The sequence below is a fragment of the Chelmon rostratus genome, chromosome 21 (assembly GCF_017976325.1).
Source record: "Chelmon rostratus isolate fCheRos1 chromosome 21, fCheRos1.pri, whole genome shotgun sequence".
Taxonomy (NCBI): domain Eukaryota; kingdom Metazoa; phylum Chordata; class Actinopteri; order Chaetodontiformes; family Chaetodontidae; genus Chelmon; species Chelmon rostratus.
This window is the reverse complement of record NC_055678.1, coordinates 19,870,469-19,894,018: the sequence shown is the minus strand read 5'-3', so window position 1 is coordinate 19,894,018 and position 23,550 is coordinate 19,870,469. Positions and strand designations below refer to the sequence as shown.

General features: G+C 43.4%; 1 protein-coding gene across 6 annotated transcripts in view; it reads left to right on the top strand.

The window, feature by feature from the left end:
* Positions 1 to 6,075: 6,075 nt before the first annotated feature.
* The window catches only part of mrtfab (myocardin related transcription factor Ab), a 40,614-nt gene continuing 23,139 nt past the window's right edge, over positions 6,076 to 23,550 (top strand). For 2 of the 6 annotated variants that reach the window (XM_041962081.1, XM_041962080.1), the window contains exons 1-3: positions 6,076 to 6,158; positions 6,798 to 6,860; positions 10,910 to 11,095. In XM_041962081.1, coding sequence (XP_041818015.1) covers positions 10,972 to 11,095 — 124 coding nt within the window. In that variant the 5' untranslated portion in view covers positions 6,076 to 6,158; positions 6,798 to 6,860; positions 10,910 to 10,971. The other 4 variants (XM_041962085.1, XM_041962082.1, XM_041962086.1 and 1 more) reach the window with 3 other exon arrangements.

The following is a 23,550-nucleotide window of genomic DNA, read 5'->3' as shown; positions in this document are numbered from 1 at the left end:
CTCGGGGAGGGCAGCTTTGGCGTTGTAACCAAATGCCGCCACATTGAAACGAACGAGGCAGTAGCCGTCAAGGTCAACAAGAACCACCCCGAGATGTTCTTACAAGCAAGGGAGGAAATTGCCATTCTGAAGAAGCTGCGGGGTCTGGATCCAGACACTTGCAACATTGTGAAATGGAATGGCTTTTTCTTTGACAGGGAAAATATTTGCCTCAGTTTTGAGCTATTGGATGAAAGCATTGATTCTTACATGAAGAGAAGAGTTTTCATCCCGTTTAAAGGGTTGCGTGCTGTAATTCATCAGATGGCCACAGCCCTTTCCCACCTCAGTTCCCTGGGAATTGTACACGCAGATCTCAAACCAGAAAATATTATGGTTGTGAACTCTGAGCAGGAGCCATTGAAAGTCAAGCTGATTGACTTTGGCCTGGCTTGTCCTGTGACTGAGGAGAATCCCGGTGGTACCCCCTTGTACAGGGCACCAGAACTCATGCTGCACTCTCCCTATACTGAGGCCATAGATATGTGGGCTCTGGGCTTAACAGTTGTTGAGCTGGCCATAGGGTACCACCTCTACCCCGGGAACTCTTATTACGATATGCTGAGCTTTATCCAAGAAGCTCAGGGACAGCCACCAGACCACGTGCTCGACCGTGGTCGGGACACCGAGTATTATTTCCGAAGACAAGACGACGACCAGCAACGTTGGAGACTGAAGACACCGGAGGAGTTTGAAAACGACACATGGACCTACCCTGAAGACACAAGGGTTATCAAGATCAAGTCGCTCGATGACCTCGGGGGCCTGATGGTGAGGACAAATGGAGACGAGAGCAGTCAACGCATGTTGGTGGATCTCATTAAAAAGATGCTGCATCTGGACCCTGACCAGCGCATCAAACCCCTGGAGGTTCTGCAGCATCCCTTCTTAACCAACAGCGTCCCACGGAGATCCTGTGCTGACTTCTGCATCGACATGCCAGATGAAGAAACAAGTGAAGTCAGTGAAGTGTTATCCAGGAATCAGACAGCAGGACCAGAGAACATGAACCACAGGGTCAACATCACAACCCCCTCCCTGCCCCCTGGATCAGAAGACAACACTGGAGAGACGGTCGTCCAGCCTGAGACCAAAGCTGAGAACAGCAGCTGGTTTTGGCGCACTGTAAAATGGGTCAGAGACACTGCCCTCTACTACTTTCACCTATAGAGATGAGCAGAAACGCAGCAACTCTCCCCGCTAATCCGGGATGTTGCCCGTCTCTGCACCAGTCTTTTCATTCCCAACTCTACATGTTCCCTTCTTTGACATAGAAAAAAATGAATTCAGATGGAGCAGCACAGTGGTGCAGTGGTTAGCACTGTCACCTCACAATCTTTCCAGGTTGTGGTGGAGTTTTTCCTCACCTGTCTGCGTGGGTTTCCTCCGGGTGCTCCGGTTTCCTCCCACAGTCACAGAAAACATGCAGGTTGGGTTAATTGGTTGTCTCTAAACTCACCAGGTGTGGAAATGGAAGCGTGAATGATTATATGTTTAAATTTGTTATCCTGTCCCACCTCTGGGATAGGCCCCAACATTAAATAAATAAATAAATAATTCTTACAAATGAATAAAAAACAAAACCTCTATATCCTCTGTCCTCAAAGATGATGTCTTTTTAATCTACATGCCACTCATTTCATACTGCTTAAAGAGCCTTATGCTCTGAAGTCACATGGGAAAAACTTAAAACAGTATGTTGATGTCAAAGCTGGAGCAACTACTTCAGCAAGTATATTTTAACATTGAGTAAATTTCCATTTAGCTGGTGCCTCGTGCTGTTGTTGTGACATTTTATTCCTTCACTTCTTACAGAATTCAATGGTTAGAAACTCCACAGTGTTTTCAGTTCACTTAGCTGTTATCCAGATTCGTCTGTCAGTGTGAGCCACGTGCAAAGCTCGTCAAAGTTTTGGTGACACATGTTACAACAGCGTTTCCCATATATATAACATGAAGGCAGCAAAATGGCCAATAAGTGGAAATTCAAATACACTGAAATGGACAACGGTTCAATTCTTCATGTGTTGTGTCCATCAGGACAGCAGTAGATGATCAAAGGTCAAATCCCATTTTCAGTTGCAGACTTGCAGTCATTGGCTCCGTTATGTAAACCCATTTCAACCTCTGCTTGACCTGAACTTCACCAAGCAGCCAAGTGGAATTCAGCCATCATTCATCACATTATTTAGACGTGTTCTTCTTCTACTGTCACACGTGAAAATGTCCTCTGTGAAAACTGCCCCTGACTTTGTCCCACCTCTGACTACTTGTGTGTTCACAGGAGGTGATACAGGGACGTCCTAATGCAAACAACAATGTTGCTGGAATAAATTTTACAGTGTCAGATTAACTTTTTTGTTAATCTGCTTTTAGTCATTTATCAACTATTATTATCACTCATTTGTTTAATTTTAGGTAACTCTAAAGTATATGCAGTTTCTGTGTCAGCCATCTTGGATTATGGACATTATTTTTATTTTTATTAAACCTTTATTTTGCCAGGAAAATTGGCCCATTGAGATTAAAAATCTCTTTTCCAAGGGCGTCCTGGCCAAGTGGCAGCACAAATTACAAAGTTAAAAATTTCAATTTGATTATAAAAACAATTCAATTAAAACAAGTACAAATCAGGGAGTCAGTCTCAAGTGTTCTCATTTTGGAATTAAAATCGCTCAATGGAATCAGTTCTGTTCGTTTCATGTCCTTTTGCAGCTTATTCCATGAGGTAGGAGCAGAGAAAACAAAGGCCTTTTTTCACTGCTCTGTGCAATAAGGCGGAACAGAGAGCAGCAGTTGGTCATTGGAGCGCAGATCATAATAAAAAAAATAAATCCGCGAGTCCACTTCTTGATTTTAACTGTTTACTTGAAAACTTAAAGCAACATTACAAAAACGTTGGAAACGTACACAAATACAACTTTCCACGTCATAAAGAAAGCATGTGGAGAGAGAGAGCGAGGTCAAAAAACTATTGCGCTCCAGTCTCCTTTCTGTTCCTGCTGACGCCCGTTCCCATAGCAACCAGGTTAACTGATGGGTTTTTTTAATGTATCACAATAAGAGTCCTATCTTACTCATACACTATAAATGAAATGTACATATGTAATAATATTTAAATCTTTCTCAATTATGAAATTACAAACAATATTTATCTTACTTATGAATTTGCATATTTTTCAATAAAAATGATTCTTACTAAATAAGCTGCATTTAGGCTCCTACAGTGTGTTTTTTTGTTCTTGTACATGTGCTTAACCTGAGCATGCAAAAGAACACCGTCCTCACTGAACTTGTCCAGCTTCATCAGGTAGTAACACTTATTTTATACATGCAGGTGTTGGATTTATCACACGACCAGTATGTGCTTTTGAACGATGATGAGTGCTGTTATTATTGAATACAACACAGAGCAGAAAATTCAATTCAAATTCAATATCTTTATTGTTATATAAGTCAAAATCAAATTCAATATGCCGATTCAAACCAAACACACGGGAAGCTGGAAGCAAAGACACTAAATCAAAGGGTGTCATACAAGTTTCAGCCACTAGAGATCAGGAGTGCTCATAGAAGCTGCACTACAGGACCCCTGTGGAGGTTTTCATCACTGGTGGACTGTGGAACAATGTGTTCATGACTGGGTTCCTCTTTTGTTCGTTTTGTTGTTGGTGAGCACCAGGACCAAACACGTATGTGCATCAGCATGTGACGTACATGAACTCATCCTGCTGACAGTTTCACAGCACTCCACTGATGAACACACCAAAAAACAGCCTTCACTGTTACTGACCTGCCACGTGCACACGGATGTGAGAAGAATGAATGTTTCGAAATATCTGAAAAAAGGCTTGCAAACATTTTATGAGGAAGGAAATGCTTTCTGGAGTGTGTCATTGAGGTCTAACAAATATGTTTCAGTGACAAAAATTAAAGGGGAACGTTAAACATAAGGTGTCTTTAAGATCATTACGTCTTAACATCTGTCTATTAATTAGTCCCTAAATGCATCTTTACATCCCAAATGTGCATTATCCCTGGTCATCAATGGGAGCGATACAATGCTTGGAGCTTCTTGTTAAGCCTCTTATTCTGTTATTTGGCTCAGTATCCAGATGATATTCACAACTGAAAACAGGCAGAAATGAAAGACTTTCTCTGGCTGTGACATGAATGAATTCAGATCATATGAACACTTTAGACCTGTGCACTCCTGACCCCTTGTGGCTGAAATGAGTCTAACATTGTATCACATACAAATACAGTTTGGTGAACCACAGAGAACATAGAAAATATAAGAAGGGAAATAAGATCTGAGGCTCATTAATTTCCCTGTATACAGATGAGATGTTTTTTATAACTTCTGTCGAGGGTGTTTAGGTGACTGGTTCAGATAGATGACAGTGGAGAGAAAAACAAAATGTGCATGTGGACGTGAAGGCTGTGGCGGAGTGGTGACATCCCCAGCAGCCACCATCACTGACCTGTTTAAACTGTTTGCTGTGCTGGTGAACTCCTTCTGCTGACTCAGTAAGAGGAGGGAAGGGCTTTAAGAGGGTCTCACCCTCCCTGACCCCAACCCTTTGGCAATGCTCCATCAAATATATGTTTCCTGCTGTTCACAAACCAGTTCAACAAACTAACATCGATGCAAAGATTCTACAGATTTGTTTTACCTGCTCATGAATTCAGATACTGAGATGTAACAAATCAAAGAGACATTATTAACAATGACACTGGTGGAATGATTATAATTTATAATCATATTTTATTCTAAAAAACTACTTGGATATATTGCCTAGCTGGATTACAGTCCCCCTGAAGATCTGGCATTAAGAACTCAAAGATTTTAAATTTGAAAAAAACGCCAGAATTTTACGATGGGTGGCACATGATGCAGACTTTAAACCATCTAAGTTAGATGTTTGATTTAAACACTGGACAAACATGGGTCTTACTTCATATTGTAAAATATCCTCAAGCAAACATCTAAATACATTTCAACAACTGACTGACACATACAACCGAGAGCAACAAGACTTTTTTAGGTACCTACAGATGAGACACTACATTAATAAAACAATTAAAACTACTGAAGCAAGGGGAATGAATCGTATTAATATATTTAAAGGTACTGTTCAGATAAATTAATGTCACAGATTACTCAGCCTTCCAACAGGAAAGGGGTCTCTCCACCATGTATTTAAAATCAAGGTGGGAAAAAGAAGCTGATATAGAATTAACTGAGGATGCCTGGTTAAACATCTGCAAGACACAGTGCACCACTTCCAGCTCAGGGCTAAGGAGAGAATTCACATGGAAGAACAATGTAAGGTTTTTCATAACCCCTAAAAAAATCAAACAATCCCAAAGTGATAAGCCGGAACATGGTCAATGTTGGAGGTTTTGTGGAAATGTATCTGCATTTCACAGTACTGGATGGACGTAATGACAGAGATTAGCTCAATAATGCGGTGTGTGATTTCATGTTTTGCATTTTGTATGTCAGCACAGCCTGTTGTGTTTGAAAGTGAGAAAATACTAAGTCTTCAACTCTTTATGCGATAACGTCTGGGGGTGTTCACACAAACTACTGTTTCTTTCAGTGCTGTATTTGCTGTTTATTGGCTGTTTGGTGAAAATTTGTCATTGTGACACTGCAAACTCTTTATTTCAGAAAGATGATAAATAATACGGAGAGGCACAGTGACCCTGTGTGCGTTCACTGAATTACCAACCTGTCGCTTTTGCATCCTGAAATACATGCAGTTGGACACTAGATGGAGACAGAGACTACTCGGGGGGTGGACGTAGTTATATGTGCTGCATGCATCTACTTTTCATTTGTTTATCCGTTTCTTCAAGTTAAACACTACGCATATTCTTTTAAAGAGAGCGTGGTGTATGACACACTAAGCCACAGCTTTCCGTGTTGCTGTCTCCTGTAACAGAGAAGTAGTAGTAAACTGGCTCGAAAGGTGTGCAAAGGAAGTGGGTCTTCGAGTCCCACGCAGAGGAGGGTTTTCCGGTTAAAGTTTCCTTTGTGATTCGGAAGTGGTGGTGTGATGCCAAAGCCGTTTATCCTTACAGACACAACACACAAGTGGCGACCATGAAAAGTAAGCGTCAATACACAAATTCAACTCGATAGGTTTACGACATTAGCTAGCTTCCCCATCAGAGAGGACCGCAACGTGACAGACAGGAACTACGCCGAACAGCTAGCTAGCGGTTAGAGTTAATGGCTGGCAGATATAGCATGCTAACGGTAGCTAGCTAACTTGGGGTGTCTGACTGTCTGCAGTCAACAGGGATGCCGAGCGGGTTTCAAATGTAGTCGTACTAGCAGTAAGTACGTTTTACAGTAGTTGGCAACCTTTTACGATCATTATGTCGTTAGTGTGCGATTTTACGCCGTAGCTTGACTTAAATCTGCTTTTAGACTACCCAGGTCAACTCCCACCCAGACAAGCTAACAATAGCTTAGCATGTCTGTGTTTTGGACAGTGACAGCTGTAAGCTGCAGCCCCATGACATCTGTGGCGAGGCCTCCTGCAACGTGGATTCGCCCAGCCCTTATTATCAGTTCTCATGATTCCTTTTTTAACCTGGTTAATGCCCTGGTTACACTGATACTGATACTGCTGCTCAGCATCATAATCCACAGAGTAATGATTCAGAACAGAGAAAGGGTTTGGAATCGAAAGAGATCTGTTATGCTCTGTTGAAGCTTTGCTTTTTGTAATTTTCTTAAACAGATCCGTTCAAAGCTCCGTCCTGCTGAAGTGGGAAAACGCCCCTTCCAAGATTTAGTAATACAGGTAAGCAACACTGAGTTCACACTAAGACTAGCTCATGACAGCCCAGGTAGGACTCTCTTGCTGCTGAAACTGAACCATGTGTCTGATGGTGAAACAAACGAGCTGTCAGGAGGTGTGTCTCTCTGTGTATCTTTGTAATTGTAATACATATCTGAACGACTAGTGTGGGCATGTAGAGAGGAATGTACTCAGTGTCCCTTTGCAATGCATTGCACCAGACGCGTACACACTGCGTGCTAGAACAGCAGCCGTTTCTTGTGAAAGTAAGGATGAAGCAACTGATGTTGCAGCGAGCATCAATGGAAAGCTATCTATATGAAATGGTTGGGATGATTAACCGCCTATCACCTGATATCCAGGTCACTGTAGAGTCATCGGCCCTGTAAGGCCAGAGTTATAAAGCCATTCATACTTTTAGATGTCTTCTCAAAGTGATGCATTGCAGTGAGACAGCGATCACATGTTGACTTGATGCGACTGCAAACACTGTCAAACTATCACATCACAGTAGCTTGCATTGCTATTAAGTATATAGTATGTCCTACTGTAGATGCTAGTAATGTATTTTCCAGTGTAAGTAAAGGTACGGGCTAATTTCTCCCCACAAATGTTTTGCCACACTGCAGCAGTCTGACCCCTTCATTCTTGGCTGAATGCTGCTTGTTGAATGCTGCATTTTAGCACCATTGAAATTCACTGTCATGTTATTTCCTTCCCTTTCTAAATCGGTTTCCTGGTTCGTTTTTCTGGAAGTGGAAATGCTTGTTATTCCCTTAGCCAGACTTGTTTTGACTGTTATCATCAGTAACAGGTGATTTCAAGCGTTAAAATGTATATGCAAAACTCATGTTTGTATGCTTTGTCTGCCGAGTTAGAGCTCCTCTTGGGAGCAAGTAAGTCAGATTAGCAGATATACCAGAGGATTTGCTCACTGGTGCGTTTATGACAGTGTAATGGCAAAGTCTTTGACTGGAGGATATCAGATGGTGTAATATGTACACACGGCGGTGAAGGCTTATGCAATGACATCTGTTTTCATAGAACTTTGTTACTGTCCTCCTTATGTCTTCTGTTTTTTAAATCCAGTTCCCCATCCCTAGATTTAAAATATCGCCTACAGTAAGAAAACCCATTCACCTGTAATCTGATATTTTCTCATATCTCGTTTTTTGTTTTTTTTGTTTTTTAAAAGCATTATATCATTATAATATTTTATTGTAACAAGCAGAAGGCTTAAAAGGCTTAAATGTTTTAAATTTGGCATGATAAAACTTGCAGACATCCTGAGGCCAGTGACATCAAATGTACATTTAGCGTGTCATGCGGTTAGTGTGCCACTGTTCAGACATGTGTGCGCTGGCATTTGATGGTGAGAGAGAAGAGTGACATCTCAGACAACACTGCCTCATTGTTTTCAGGCCCGCTGTGCAGCAATGACCGAATCCCCATCAGAACCCCACGGCTAGGAAACACATATTTGCAGACAGAGCAAGAGAGAGATCAACACACAACACAGCGGCCGGCCTGCCCGCCTTTGTAAACAACCATTAGTGGTGTGCTGTCCGAGCCACTCGGCCTGTTCAGTCCAGAGGAGTGTTTCATGAAGGAAGGGAACCAGTTACACCGGGCTTACTCCTGTAAATCAGGAAAATCCGTTCTACAAAGCGGTGTAAACACATTCGAGCTGGGTTACAATGGACACATGTCCCTCCACACTAGTCTAATCCCAGACAGGTTCGTGTTTAGGCGTCACTTCCCTCAGCTTAACGAGTTTGTATTACAGATGTACCTGCCAGTCTAAAAACACAGTACTCTTCCCCAGCAGTCACTCATTACTGCTGTGCTTTGAATGTCAACATTTTGACACAATTGGCATCATTTTATTATTTTACTAACTAGAATGGAAGCAACGTCTGTCTGCCCTTTGACTTTCTTGACAACCATCTGACTGACTTCACCCTTGGTGGGTATTTTGCTGAGAAGTGCAGTGTTGAGTGTGAAGAAGTTCAGATGAGCGGTTCTCGAGAAACATAAAAGAGAAACATCGCCCTGCACGTGAAAGTTCAAGGGACAGTCTATGACTACGTTATATCCAGAGCCATGTAGAGAGTGGGTTAATGTTAACGTTTTTATAACCCTAGGGTTATAAAGTTAATAATAAATTGTTAATAAAGTTTAAGAAGGAAAACAAAACTGGTGGAGCTAGTGCATACGTTCTAAAACACTGGGTCTGGAAGTGCAGGGGCTTTGTGGCTCTGCAGGTTGATTTAGATTTAGAAAGCTGCAAACATCAATGCTGGAGGCCGAGCAGTCGGCCCTGTCTGAACAGGCACTGTAAATAAGGCTCTATGATAATTCAGTGTTCAAGGGTGTCAAATTTTTTTAACATGTTTTATTCAATATTTTCCTTTATTTCAATTAATAATATGTTTTCTTGCAGAAGACATGATAAATGTGATAAATCTTAATATAAAGTGCTCCAGGTTGCTGAAGCAGAGCTTTGTCGTACAAATAACATCCAACTGAAAAGGAATTGCTGTATATCCCACATGATGTAACATGTTTTACTTCCCCAAAAGAAATCAGTTGCAACAGATCGATAACACATAACACTGCTGCCAAAGGTTCCCCGTGGCTGTCTCTGGGGCAGCAGTTTATGGCAGTTTCCCTTCAATATTTCAGTGCTGCTGTGTGACCATCAAACTCTCTTTAAAATTTCTCTTTAGGTCTCTGTCTTGAGGTTTGAGTGAGTCTGAATTGTCTGTTGGAAGCATTCAACTCCGGTTCAGGTTGTTTGGCTCACTCAAGTCGAGCTTTTCGCAGTAAGCCCCATTTCATTGCTCAACTTTCAACTTAACCTTAACCGTCCCCAATCGGGGAAATTAGCCTTTCAGCCAGATGCAACACTGAACACACACAGACACAAGCATGCACGCCTTTTATAGCTTCCTCTGTGAAACGCCTCCAGCTCTCAGGCCAAGTTGTTAGATGGTTTAAATGTATGGAAATCACTCTGCGGTTGTTTAGAAGTAAAAAGGAAAAAAAAATCCATAAACAAAGTTTGTCTTTCTAGAGCAGCAACAACGGCAACAGTTGTAAAAGCTCAAACATGCAAATTCTTCCCAGATGGCTTATTTAATTTCCTAGCCGACAGCCCTGCATTCTTCTTCTTTCCCCAGCTGCTTGTGTATGTTTTTGAGGGAGACAGACAGAGACTCACAGAGATGTGTTTGGTTTCCTAGGACCAGCTTTTCGACTTGTTTTATCCTGCAAAAGTCTGCTGGGTACCGTTTGACTTTTCTTTTTTTTTATTCCATGGCTGTCTAAAGTTCTCAACTTTGATTGGCCAATATGGACAATCTGTTGTCGTAAGACTTTTAACTGATGGACTGATTAAACCTCCCCTTTATGGGAAAACACATTGTGTGTCTGAGGTAAATAGGTCTTCAGAGATCAGTCCCAAGGGAATTTTCCTAAACATTATGGCATTTTACGCTGGAAAATGTAATATGTATGCCTCCACAAAGTACAAAGTGACTCAGGGGTGGTGGTGCCACACTGCTAGCAAGCATTAAAAGCTATGGCTTATTTTGCTAGTTCCATCTACACATTTCATCCCTGTGAGCTGGCAAATGGCTAGAGAGATGCCACACAATGAAAATACCATAGGGTGTCCGTAAAATGTTATTGACTGTGATCACCTGTTTGTTATTTTGCATCCTACAAGCTTATGTGCTCAATAGCTAGATCACAAGCTGCTTACCTGGCAGATATTAGAATGCAAACTCTGCACCAACACTGACGTTTCTCTAAGTCTGAAGCCCCTGAGCCTATCACATGCTGCACTGATGTTCTAAATTAGACGGTGAGATAAAACTAAATCAAATCCACAGCATTTCAGAGATTTCCTATTTACACTATGCACTATGCACTATGCTAACTGATTGAACCCTTAAACTAACAATTCCAGTTTAGTAGCTGTTCTCTTAACATCATATGGAACATTTTGGTGAGTTATCAAACTATTAAAGTCCTATTTTTTGCTCCAGGTCTCTCCGTCACCCTGGCAACGCTACACCCACAGAAAGGGGAGGAGCCGAGTCCTGGCAGCATGGAAGTCTCCGGGACGCCAGGCTTGGCCCCGAGCCCTCAGAGCGAGGCGGTCACCAGTGAGCTTCAGGAGCTGTCGCTTCAGCCCGCACCCGACCCGATGCCTCTGCAGGAGAGAAAGAATGGTGAGAGTGTGTGGCACACACACTTTTTGCTCTTTCAGTCACCACATTTTGATCCAGCAGCAGTGTAGTCCAACAAATAGTGCAAACACACAATGCAAGTAAAATGGTAATGCTGTCACAACAACCAAATAGCATCAAACAATAATGTGCGTCACAGCCATCATCTGTTGTGGAGTTAGGACAGATGCTGCCTGGTTGGTTTGTTTCTCAGCACGTTCAACCTCAGTGTCCCACACAGTTTTTCATCTGAGCTCCTGGGTGAACGTAGTGGAAACGCATCACTCCACAGACCTTGGAGGCCAACACTCTTGCTTCCAGCTTAAGTGAATATTTTGGCGGAGCGCTACTCATCCTTCACAGCGGTGGCCTATTTCCAACATAAATTCCTCCAAGCTAAAAATGCGTGCACGGAGAGCGCGTTGCATAAGTTGAGGCTGACTAGAAAGCGGGAGGGGGGGAAGACACTTGTCTGAGCGGCAGAAGTTAAACGTTAGATGTATCTGTACGTCTTGTTCATTTGTCAGTGGAGAGCTTATCTCACAGCAGATGGGGGTAAATAGAGAAAGACATGGAGGTTTAAGCATTCAGGTGTGTGTGTGTGTGTCTGTGTGTGTACAAGGCTGTGTAGAGAGTGAAGAAGCTGCTGCACCTAATTGGCTTGCTCCCCTGCGCTGACCTCTTGTTACAGTAGATTAGATTTTACTGCTCGTTTGCTGTGTAAGACTCTGTAGGCCATCTTTGTGTCTGGACTTAGCTTTGAGCCTCAAGTGCTCGGGCAGCAGCTTCCACTGGTCTGAATCATGGCGGAAAAGTTGACTTTGCTGTGTTTCTTTATCTGGTTTGTTGAGGCTCAGACAGCCTAATTACAAAACACAAAAACATCTCTCTGGAGAGCCTTGAGAGAATTTCTTCAAATTTGGCACAGATGTTCACTTGGACCCAAGAATGAATTGATTAGATTTTGGTGGTCAAAAGTCACTGTCTCACAGGATAAAATGAAGAAGTGTTGATATTTTATATCCAAAAGATCAGCTTCACATCATAATGTTCTGCAAAAACACTTTTCTGGTCATTATCCAGCACCATAACTCAGGAACAGAAGGGCAGGTTCTAAGTTTTCCAAGCACCACATCAGACATCTTTGTCCTTATACTGTACCCATAAAACCTGCTTTGAGGTTGTTTCCTGTTGTCGGTTCCGACTTCATCATCACATCTAAAAAAAACACATCACAAATGGGTTGATAAAAGATCAAGGCAAGCATTTTCAGTTGACTTGGTGCAGCCGCGCAGTGCGAAATGAGATCAAATTAGATCTTTCTCACCGGACCAGATGCTGGCGAGCAAGAAGCCCGCCAGCATCCTTCTGCATCTAAACTGCTCTTAACACATGTGGTGTGAATGCACCCTCAGTTATAGGCCAACACTAAAGCATATAATTGCAGGCACATAAAAGTAGGGTGTCATGTAGGATCATGTGCTGCATGATGTCTTCAGTAAAACAAAGCCTGCCACCGAGTTAGACACAGTCTGTTGGAAAAGCAGAGATATCAGAGCATTGGTCAGACCTGGGATAGTGTAACAGCTACTTACACACATACACACACCTTGCGTTATCAGAGCAGTCAGACGCGTTGGCCATTGTTCCCAGCTAGGCGTTGGGCACCCGGTTTTGTGGAGTGCAGTTGGTTAGCCTGCTCTTGATTTGTCAGGAGAGGAAGGTGAGGCAAGGTTGGACTAGCAAATGATTTACCATCCTTAGGGGGTCTAACAGTAGCAAAGATTAATGCACAATTACAGGTGCTTGTAATGATTTAAAAAACAAATGTAGAAAACAAAGTTTAGGCACAGTACAGCCAGCTTTAACCATAACGTCTGCAATGGAAGTAAATAAAAACAAAAGAAACTTTATTTATGGTGCATGAGCAATATTTCAAGCGATGTTTACATCATTTCAGAAATGTTTAAGAGTGGTCCTGTGACAAGTTGTCACAGGACCATGTTTACCTCACAGAACCACACAAAGACACAGAATCTCTCACACAGCCTCAGGCCACCACTCCCAAATTTAAACAACCCCTGCTCTTGTTGGCCTCTTCCTTACACACTTCATTCTGCTAGCCAGAAGCAGACAAGTCGCTGCAAGCACTCCGGGTTCAGAGCGCTTATCTGACATGAAGATGCTTTCAGAGCACTGGAGAGATGCATTGCACATGACTGCGTACATCTGTGGCAGTGAAACAGAATGGAATGCCCCCATTGTAAAGCTTATCAAAGCTTTATCGCTGACAGCAGGTTATGCAATGTGTTTATCGCACAAGGTTCCTTCCTCAGACATGAACAAGTGCTGGGAGATTCATTGTTTAAACACACGTGTGTATACAGAGAGCGCTGCCATGTTTTTCAGGATTTGGATCGCGTGCATGTGTGCGAGCAAGAGTCAGCTTTGATTTAAGACATAAAGGCTGACAGAACAGAGAATGGCCTTTTAAAGCAATTTACATTTCCTGTCTTCCCAATCACAAACTCCGCAGCACACAAAAGCAGCCACGCCGAGATAATGTGGCTGAGATCATTCAAAACTTTGAGGTGGAGAAGCGAGTTTGTGTGTGGAAGTGTGGGCTGCAGCGGCGGCAGCCACAGGAGAGGGAGGAAGGAGAAGGAGAGAGGAGGGGGAGGTCATGTCTGAAATGGCAGTATTGCATAACTTCTCAGAGAGGGAACAGAAGGAAAGCGAGGGAAAATGGAAAGCAAGAAAGGAGGGGGTGTGTTACTTGTACTTGCGGAGGTGAGGCTTGGCACCGGCTTGTTTTTCTTTTTCAATTTTTTATTTCCAAACCGTCTGAGAGAGTGCAGAGGAGCCACCAAAAGTTAGCATTTTTCAACAAGTACATGGGAGTGAAACAGAGGTGTAACCACAGGGAGACTGGAACCTTTGGGTGGACCTTGTTGCTATCCAAGGAGCAATAAGGGGCAGACACACACACAGACCTACACGCCCTCTCAGTCGGGGCGTGCACACACTTGTAGACAGACAGTCAAGAGAAAGGGAATGTGAGGTGCACTTCTACCTGTGGAATACCAGCTGCCGGTGAGAGGAAAACCTGTTTAATGTGGCTTTTTCTCTTGCTGGAACTTCTCTTCAGCCTTGTGTGTCGCCCCCCCTCACACACTATTCATTATTCTTGTGTCGGGGGTATGATTCGCTAATCTTGCCGGGAGGGTGAAGCTTCCCTTCAGCATGGTGCAGCGGGATATGGCTATCCTGTCAGGTAAAGTCCGTTTGAGTATGTCGTCTTCTGTACCTGTGAAGAAAAGCTTTGGTGACCACAGGTCAGCTGTTGCATGTATCAGTCCTGGAGATGTTGGGTGTGTTGACAATGTAGTCTTAAGTGTTGGTGTACTTGTTTGCATGAGAATGGCTGCAGCGCATTGATACACATACCATTACACAAACCTGGTAGCATTAAGGATTGGGATCTGATAAGCTATCGCACTTTTATTGGAAGCTTGTTTAATAGAATAGGTAGATTGACCTGCAGCAACAAAGAAAAAAATTCTATTAAAAGAAGAAATAAGCTACAAACTTCCAGATGTTACCAAATTGGTTAATGATGTAAAAGCAGTTCTCTCATAAAGTTTGAATTAGTGTCAAATTGACCATTAAGTATTTACTTTGTGAATGTTGTTGTCAGTGTTTTACCTCCGGGGGTCTCCGGAACAAAAGGGGACAGGCGAGGCAGTGAGGCCAGGTGTGCAGGGTCTCTCTGCCTTTGACTCAAAGCAGCCAAGGCACCGTCGCTCCCTGAGGATTGACTCCAGGCCAGGGGCCAGGCTCCAGTCGAGCTGGAGGTTAGCTGAGGGTGGAGGAACAGAGAACACGGCCCGGGCTCACTGATGGAGACCGGCCGGGAAAGTAGGTTAGAGGCGTCACAGACTCTGCTCCAGATTTAAGTGGGACTGACCCAGTCATTTGAGTCCGAACAAGCCCCTTTTCACACACAGATCCCACAACACTGCTGTGAAGAAGACCCAGCATTACCCCAGCTTGTCTTTTTACTCTGAGCCAAACAGCACAGACATAATGCTGCCCCACTGTGTTTTTAGAGAGCGCGCCGGAGTTCTGGAAGCAAAACAGGCACAACGCCGGGTTCAGAGCGCTGCGAGGCGCCATGATATGTGATGACAGTTAAAAATAAACAACTGTGTAATTTTTTTTAAGTTCCCCTTTATTCACTAACTTTACATCTCGCACTTACACTTTAAATTGGCAAGATTAACGCTGTCTGGGACCGTATGCTAAGTGTTACCCAAATGCTAACGAGCCAAACAAACTAGTCAAAGCCACTGCGTGGGGTTATCAAAATGTTACCATTAAAACTATTAATAACAGCACAACATTTCGTCTTGAACAGGTTGTGTCAGAGGGGCTACAGATCGTTGCAGATCGTAAGACGGACTACGGCTACAACTGGGCAGAAAGTATATTTTAAATGATGAATGCGATGAGCCAGTGTCTTATGTGTGCCAGCGCTGTCCTCAGGAAGCCAGGGGATTTGTTATCATGTGCCACCGTGGCCTCACAGTCTGCAGGTTTTTTTGTTGCAGCCAAGCACCGCGCCAGATGATTTCACAGATTATTGCACCTACAACCAGTGTGGGGGACAAATCAAGCAAGTTGGCTTCTGGCGTTTGAGGCTTACATTGAAAACCTGCAGACTGTTATGATGCAGAAACACAGTTCAAATCCGCTGGTCCAGGCTCTAAATATCGAACCCTGACTGGACTGTTGTGATTTTTACCGATGGTTTGATTCTTGTTGCGCTATCTTGACTCTGAAAAACAGTATTTGGTGTTTGGACAAGATAGCAGTTAGGAACTACAGCTAGGTTGCCACAGGGAGCTCAGGATTTACTAAATTGGAAGCATGACTGGAAACCTTTAGAGAGTGGTCTAAATGTGAACAGAGACCAGACTATGTGGCTGACTGTTGGGTGATGAGCTGGTAGACTCCGGCTAAAATTCTGGTAGGGTTTTGGATTTGGCTGGCCTGATCATCCAGAGGTATAAACATAAATAGATAAAGATAAGGTCCCTCTTCGTCCCCACCCTTGCATAATGACAATAGATGGGCCGTATCTTATGCTGCAGTGTTGTGTCATTAATGCTGTGCTCTGCCTGACAGGCGCTAGCAATGATCAGTTTGCCATCTGATATTAAAAATGCTAACGCAATCTGAACCTACACAGACAGACGCTTTGCTGGAGGGCAGCATTTAAGATACAACGGCAAGATATGTAGCCTGGCTGAGGGTAGCTTATCCCAGCAGTGATTCATGGAGGCTGACGGTGCTGTTATGTAACAGATTGGGAGGCAGCCAGCAGCAGAGGCCCCACAGCACTCTGAGAGTAGGAGGGGAGAGGAGAGGGAAGAATGAGATAGAGAGACTGATGGATGGCAAGAAAGAGGAGAACTAAGCATGGAGAGAAGATGACTGAAGACATGTAAAATTAGAGTAGAGAGGACTGAAGTCCTGAAAAATGAGACCTTATAGAAGTTCTGTAGAAGTGGACATGGGGAGGGAAGGCAGGGGAGGAGTTATGTTTCAATCTAATCCAAACACACAGCTGCAGCAAACGCAGTCCAGCTGTGTGTCTCCTCGCCTCTCTACCAGTGACTCGCTCATGGCATTAGATAATCCTCATATTCCCAAGACGACCAAAAACATAAAAAGTGTCCAATCAGAAAGAATAAACCTATTCCAGGTGATGAAACCAAACATTGACATCTGGGGCACAAAGAATGTAAACAACAGGAGACCAAATCTTGCAGTTTTTGGTGAATGTAAGCAGCTTTCAGTCTAATAAACATACAGGCAGGAACATATTTATGCAACTGAGGCAAGTTTTTTGCGAGAGATCTAAATCTTAAATGTGTCGAGCACACCACACACACCCACCCACAGACTATGCATGACTCACCAGCGCCCGCACACACACACACACACACACACACACACACACACACACACCTCATGTCACTGTCAGGACCTGGACATGCACTTACAGGCTTTGGTAGCCTTCCACTTTAACAGTGTGTCCTGACAGCGCGGTATTTCAACAAGCACTGACACACTCGCATCTCTGATTTGTGATGCAGAAAATTCCTGTTAGATAATGAGAAGTGAGAGAGCCTCAGTCAGATCTGTAGCCTAAAGCTAAAGAAAAGCACATTATCAGCTTCGTAGGTCTGCTTGTAGCAACAGGAACACGGTGCCTGCACACCCACAGGTACAAGCCCACTCATGCAGCTCAGTGATCTTTAAGGACACACAAACACACACACACACATGCACACGCACGTCTAATAACACGCACTACTGCAGGGCATGCAAGCTCGCATACAGTCCAGCTTGCGACTGTAGTCTGCAGTCTTAAAACACACAGCACGGAGCAGCTGAGCATGCATGCAACACACACTTTCCCACACTTGCACTCACAGATATCACACTACATACGTTTAAAGGCGTATTAACACTTGTATACTCATTTTTAAAAACTCACCTACTAAGTCGTGGTTCGGCACATCTGCAGTGCGACTGCAGTCACGTGTCCTTTAATAATCAGTGTTGTGGGTAGAAAAACTGGAAATTCATGCAGCACGTTGTACAGACAGCACGCTACGATTGAAATGTGTTTAGTATTAAGTAGATTGGGGCAATGTTTTCAAAATCACAGCAGTAGTCTTGCATGGTATGGCAGCACTGTAGTGCTACAGCTTGTCTTTGAAAGGGGTGGTGAAAAAGTACAGGAACACCCTCTTTTAATAAAAGGTAGTTTTGTAGCAGAGACTCTGCTTTTAAAACCAACTCAACCCACCATTATTCTCCGCAAACCCTCTACTTTTGAAATATGCAAGTGATGGTTGCAGAGGTGCGCTCGTGCGCGCACGCAGTCGAAGGTTCCTGCTGTTACACGTGCAGACCTGGCGCTGCGAGAACCCTCAGACACACAATCACACGAAGACGACATGTGTCCTCTAGATGCTTTGTCTCCAACTCAACTTGCTCTGCTGTTTCTGAATAATAGAACAGCCATTAGCCTGCGACTCACCTGCCAACACCGAGTGTGGCGCACTTAATGTTCGCTGATGAATGTAGCAGAGGTCGGCGTGAGCTGACGGGACTCTTGTTCTGTCGTTAGAGTGACTCAGACACCGAGCCTCGCGTAGACGAAAATTCACTGTTGGTTGATAACGGTTCAAGATGCGCTTCATTTGGGCCGTACAGGAAACATATTCAAGGACTTATTAATATTTCATGATTTGGCAAGGTCAGGCGGAAAACCGAAAAGCTTAATTTGATGTCCGACTAAGTGTGAAAATTGAGCCGTCTCTCTCACACACCAATAGGATATTTTGTTTTTGATAACAGCAGACAGCGTCAGCAGCTCCTGTGTAACCAGTCTGACACTCTCTCAGAGAACATGGCCACCACTGGGTGCCCGCTGTCACCCCAGACTGAAGAACACAGCTGCTTGTGCTCGGATTGAAATGCTCGCGGTCATTAGGGACCCGTCATAGTCACTCGATACCTCTTCATTCTCACGCTCACGCGCGCTCTCCGAAGTGTTTTGAATGTCGTGTCTTTGTTTTTAGCCTCACGGATGCGGTGGCCTGGTGAAAACAAGCCAGCTTTCAAGGTTTGTGTCTCAAATGCAGTTACAATGAGGACGGTCGGACAGCGACATAGGATAGGTTAGCATCAGAAATCGAAAGAAATGTCAAACCATATCTGCAAACACTACATGAGTGTTTTTGGAAGCAGAGATAAGGGGCAAAGGCACGTACAGTACATTGGAAAGTTAGGTTGGCCTGATGTGAAAGATTTCTGAGTAGATTTCTGTATAAAGTGGAAAAATAAGAATAGAAACCAGTGTCCCCATTTAAGGTTGGTGTCTAATAATAACCCTGTCATTTTGGCCGCTTAAGCAAATTAACAGCCAGGCTTTTTATATACAGTAACAGAAAGAGCAGAAGAGGGAAGGGAAGGAAAACAGGTGCCTATAAAACCCATAAGAACAACCGAAGGAAAACACTAGCAAGGACACACACGTAGTATCAAAGAGATGTTCTCTCTGTCCCACACTCATCATGCACATGCTCCCCGCCTCCCTTCATGTTTGTAGCCGTTGTCTTTGCTTCTCTTTTCTCTCCTGATTGGCTTCGGCCGCCTTTCTTTGCAGCCAGTCTGCCCAGGAGTCTGTTGTTGTAGGGCTGAAATGGAAACCGGCCGTAAAAGAGGAAAGAAAGCAGCGTTTCCTCTGTAAGTGGGGCAGGAGGTTAGGGGGTTCGTTACAATGAAAATGATTTTCAGATGTTCGAGTTATGTAACAGTTTGTTACAAAGCCATCATCGCTGGACAGGGAACACCCCTCTCCGCCTCTGGTACTCTGTTTTGCTCTCTCTCTCTCTATGCCTCTTTTCCTCTCTGAAAATCTAATTTGCTGAGCACACCCTCCCCTCCCCTCCACTCTCCCTCCCTTAGTCCTTCCTGGTTTACAGTGAAGGTTCATGTTACCAGATGCTAACAGCTGCCAGCTGGCCTATGCCTCTATTTTTCCTTCAACACTGCTGCCCTTATACATGCGTCTTTCTCCTTCAGCAGTGCACAATTAGACCATAGTTGGACTACTTTTTATTGATGTGCGACAGTTGACGTGTGTTGCACCAGACTGGTCAGTGGCTTCTCAACAAAGAACCTTTGACCACGTACAGAGCACTCCATTACTTTGCTCAATACGTTTGTTGTTGACCCACAACAGACTTTACCAGTGTTTATATGGCTTTCATTTCCTATGGTGTTCAGTCTCTTTGAGTGCAAATATGCTGATGGCTCAGTTGGTTTTGCTTGTGTTTTTTTGCTTATTGAAATCTTATTTTCCCTGTAAATTTCTTTCCCTTTATTAGCTTTAAAGTAAGAATGAAAAAAAAGAAAACACAAGACCTCTGTCTGCTTGGTCCAACACTTCACTCAAGTTAGCTGCTACATAAAACGAGTAAAATATTCAAAGACACAAGAGTTTGAGCAAACATCAGTTCATCAAATGGAAAAATGGAATCCGTCTTGCACATCAGCATGGCCACATATTTGTAATAACAGTCCTATCAGTGTTGTAGCATGAGCAGAGACGTTTTAGAGGAAAACTATGCTTTAATTGATTTAATTTCACACTTTATTAATCTGGGGAAATTCATTTTTTACACTCTGTTGATAGTGTTTTAATTACACACACATAGGCCTGGAATGCACAAACATTCAATTAAAGACTTTTTCTTGCCATTTGCTTTTTAATTGTACAATTTCGCCATGACGCATTTTTCCAGCATATATGATAGTCCTTTCTGGAAGGTATTACGATAGCTGATAAATCTGTGCACTTCAAAACAGAGCACTGTTTTTGAAGCAGCTAGATGTGGTAGTAGGCTGTTCTTTGTTAACTCTGACAGCTGAAAAGAGAATAAAACATGATTCCACTGGGGAACGACGTTAAAGTGCAGCATTAGGTCAGCTGGGAATCGTGCATCTGATATCCCAGAAGGACTTGGACAATTGCTTCATCTGCAAACACATGCAGCGTCGGCTTACAAGCTTCTAGTGGTGAGTTTACCTTCTCCAGTCCAAACACAGAGTGAGTACAGTACAGTGAGTGATTAAGGTGCAGGCTTGCTAATCGCACCGTTTACATTAGGGTTCTTGTGCCAGATGCTTTCCGTATTACACCCATGGCTGCCATGCAGCTACCGCTCGCCTCGGCGTGAGCGCTTTGCTTCAAATATCATTGACTAGATTTCTCAGGCTGTGTTCCTTTGCAGTTCAGAAATGTCACTGGATCAAAACTAGGAAATCTTGGGCCTGATGTCAGTGTTGAGTCACAGCCAAATGCAAACAGTGCCGGTAAATTCCACAGCATTGAGGGTGGGGGGACCAGGAAGTAAAGGCTGGTCTGACCTGTGGTAGACTGGCACATGGCCTGGGTTGCTTCTTGGCAGGTTGGGTTTTGTTTGGTTCATCTGTTTGGTGCATTCCTTGTCCAAATGTCTTGCCGGTAAAAACCTATGACATTCTGGGAAAATACAAGTAAGAAGTATTGCTACGTATAGTGCCAATATATGGCACTTTGTGGAGAATGTTGCCTGAATACAACATAGTCTGAAGTAAAAATTTCCTTCATTGAGAAAAGGAAATGCAGTGCTAAGATTCCAACCAAGCATTTGATGCCAGATTTGGATGCTTGGCACTCTCTCTGAGTGAGGAGAGGGAATATCTAACGCTCTCCCTTTCTTTTAAAGCTGATGTAGAAGTACACAAAGCACCCGTAATCTTCTGTCTTCCACAGTGCCCACTGTTTAGACCTTTGTTACAGGCCACTCGCATATTGTGAGAGAGATGCCGGACTCATTGACTCTGCCGGAGTTATAGATGTGTGTCCAGGATACATGAGTGGTTAATCAAAGTAGCTGCTGCCTGCCAAGTTTATTAACTCTGATCAGGTTTTGACCATTAGACTAAACTAATTGGCCAGTAATATAATAAAGGACATAAATTGTTACCATGCAACCGCCATGCTACTGCAGTCCTGCAGAAACAGTAAGCAAAGAAGAGAATGGATTGAAATTTTAACTGGATAGTCACATCAAAAGTTATTTTATTTCTTTAATTACAGGCATTCACAGAAGTGAACAGGCAATTCAGATAGGGTTCATCGAGCATGTTGTCGATTGATCTCCAGCGCCAAATAGTTTCACTTCTTAATGCTCCTCACGCCCTCCTCATGTGTTGTTCACCTGAATCAGGTTTGCCTGGTCTTGTTTGTAAGCAATGATTGGGGGGAGGTTTTTACGGAAACTGCTAATTGTTGTGGGAAGGTTGATGGAATGTGGTAGGATAGTTGTTTTGAGCAGCGGCGTGTCTGAAGGACATACACTCTGTGCCCAGAGGGTCATGATGTTCTCCTACCAGGGTAAAAAATAAAATAAAATATATTTGGGCTTTAGTCACTTTATACCCTCAACTTCTGCCAATTTTGCAGATAAAAAAAGCATATTTTGGAGGTCATGTTGTACTCCTGCAGCTTTTGTACTTATTTGGATATTTAAAGTGTGGGTCTGATGTTTGGGATGCCACAGCGAGTACTGGACAAAAACTGATAATGCACTGCCTCTGCACGCAGTTAAACAACCAATGTTTTTGCGGTTTATGTCCCCGCCGGTCCAGGTTATGATGACCGACTCGAAGCAGCGGGGGAGTTTTACATTCACTTACACATCCACAGGAAGTCTCAGAGCTTCGGCGAGACCTTCATGCAGTAATTGTATCCTGTCTGTTTGCACAAAAAACTCCCAGAAATGTTTTTCAGTGACAAATAAGACTCAGACAAGGATGTCCAAGGCCAAATAGTTTCACTGGAATGTTCCCGAAGCCAGCTCCATGACAGCTAATTTCTCTTGCTAAACATTAATATCACCATCCAATGTAATGGATTGAGTGACTAGAACACCATACAAGCCTCATATAGTGGTAGTAACGGTATACATTTTAAACATTGGCAGCCATCCAGAGAAACAGGTCTATCACGTGTAATAGTTTGTAGTCATTATGCTGTTTTTAGCCATGCCAGGGTTTGTCTTTAATGCTAATAGCCCAGATTCAACCCTCCATGGATTGGGAACATGGCAAACATTACTGCTGAGCACCATTGTTTTTATTATCATTGTGCATGTTTCCACACTACCCTGCACTGCTGTGCATACAAACGGCCTCTCAGAGCCACTGGCATGGCTGTAGGCTCTAAGTTAGCGTCCATAGTTGCTTGATGCTTAGTCTACTGGTTGTTTATGCCGTCCAAAGCTACAAATTCAGGTGTAGTCAAGTCATTGGACAGAACATAACTGTGCTTCCCACACACTATGGCCACTAAGCCCTAAAACCATAAAAAGTCCCCTGCAAACTTCTGCATTACCCTCGGTCAAGGTAACGATGATAATTATCAACAGAATTTATATGTTGCTGTTAAGCTGTAAATTGATGTCCTCTCAGGGCGTTTATATTGCCGTCGCGATTAGGGATCCACGTGTTTTGTTGTGTAGAAAACACAGACGGGATCACAAAATCAGAGTTGTTGAGAAATGCAGTTGCAGGGACTCTGAAGTAAAAACATGAGAGGATTCAGGATTTTGAGCCATGACGATGAAAATAAAAGCGATGTTTGGCGTGCTGTATGTCAGTTTCTGATGTGTGTGTGTGTCGCCAAGATTGGCTCAACCCACACAGCGACACCCTAATCCTAGTGTGTGTTGTCATCTCTGTGTTTCCTGCCCAGACTGTGAATCATAGCAGCAGGTGGACTCTAATCACAGACTCATACAGGCAGTTATTGTAGATAACAGCCGCCGTTT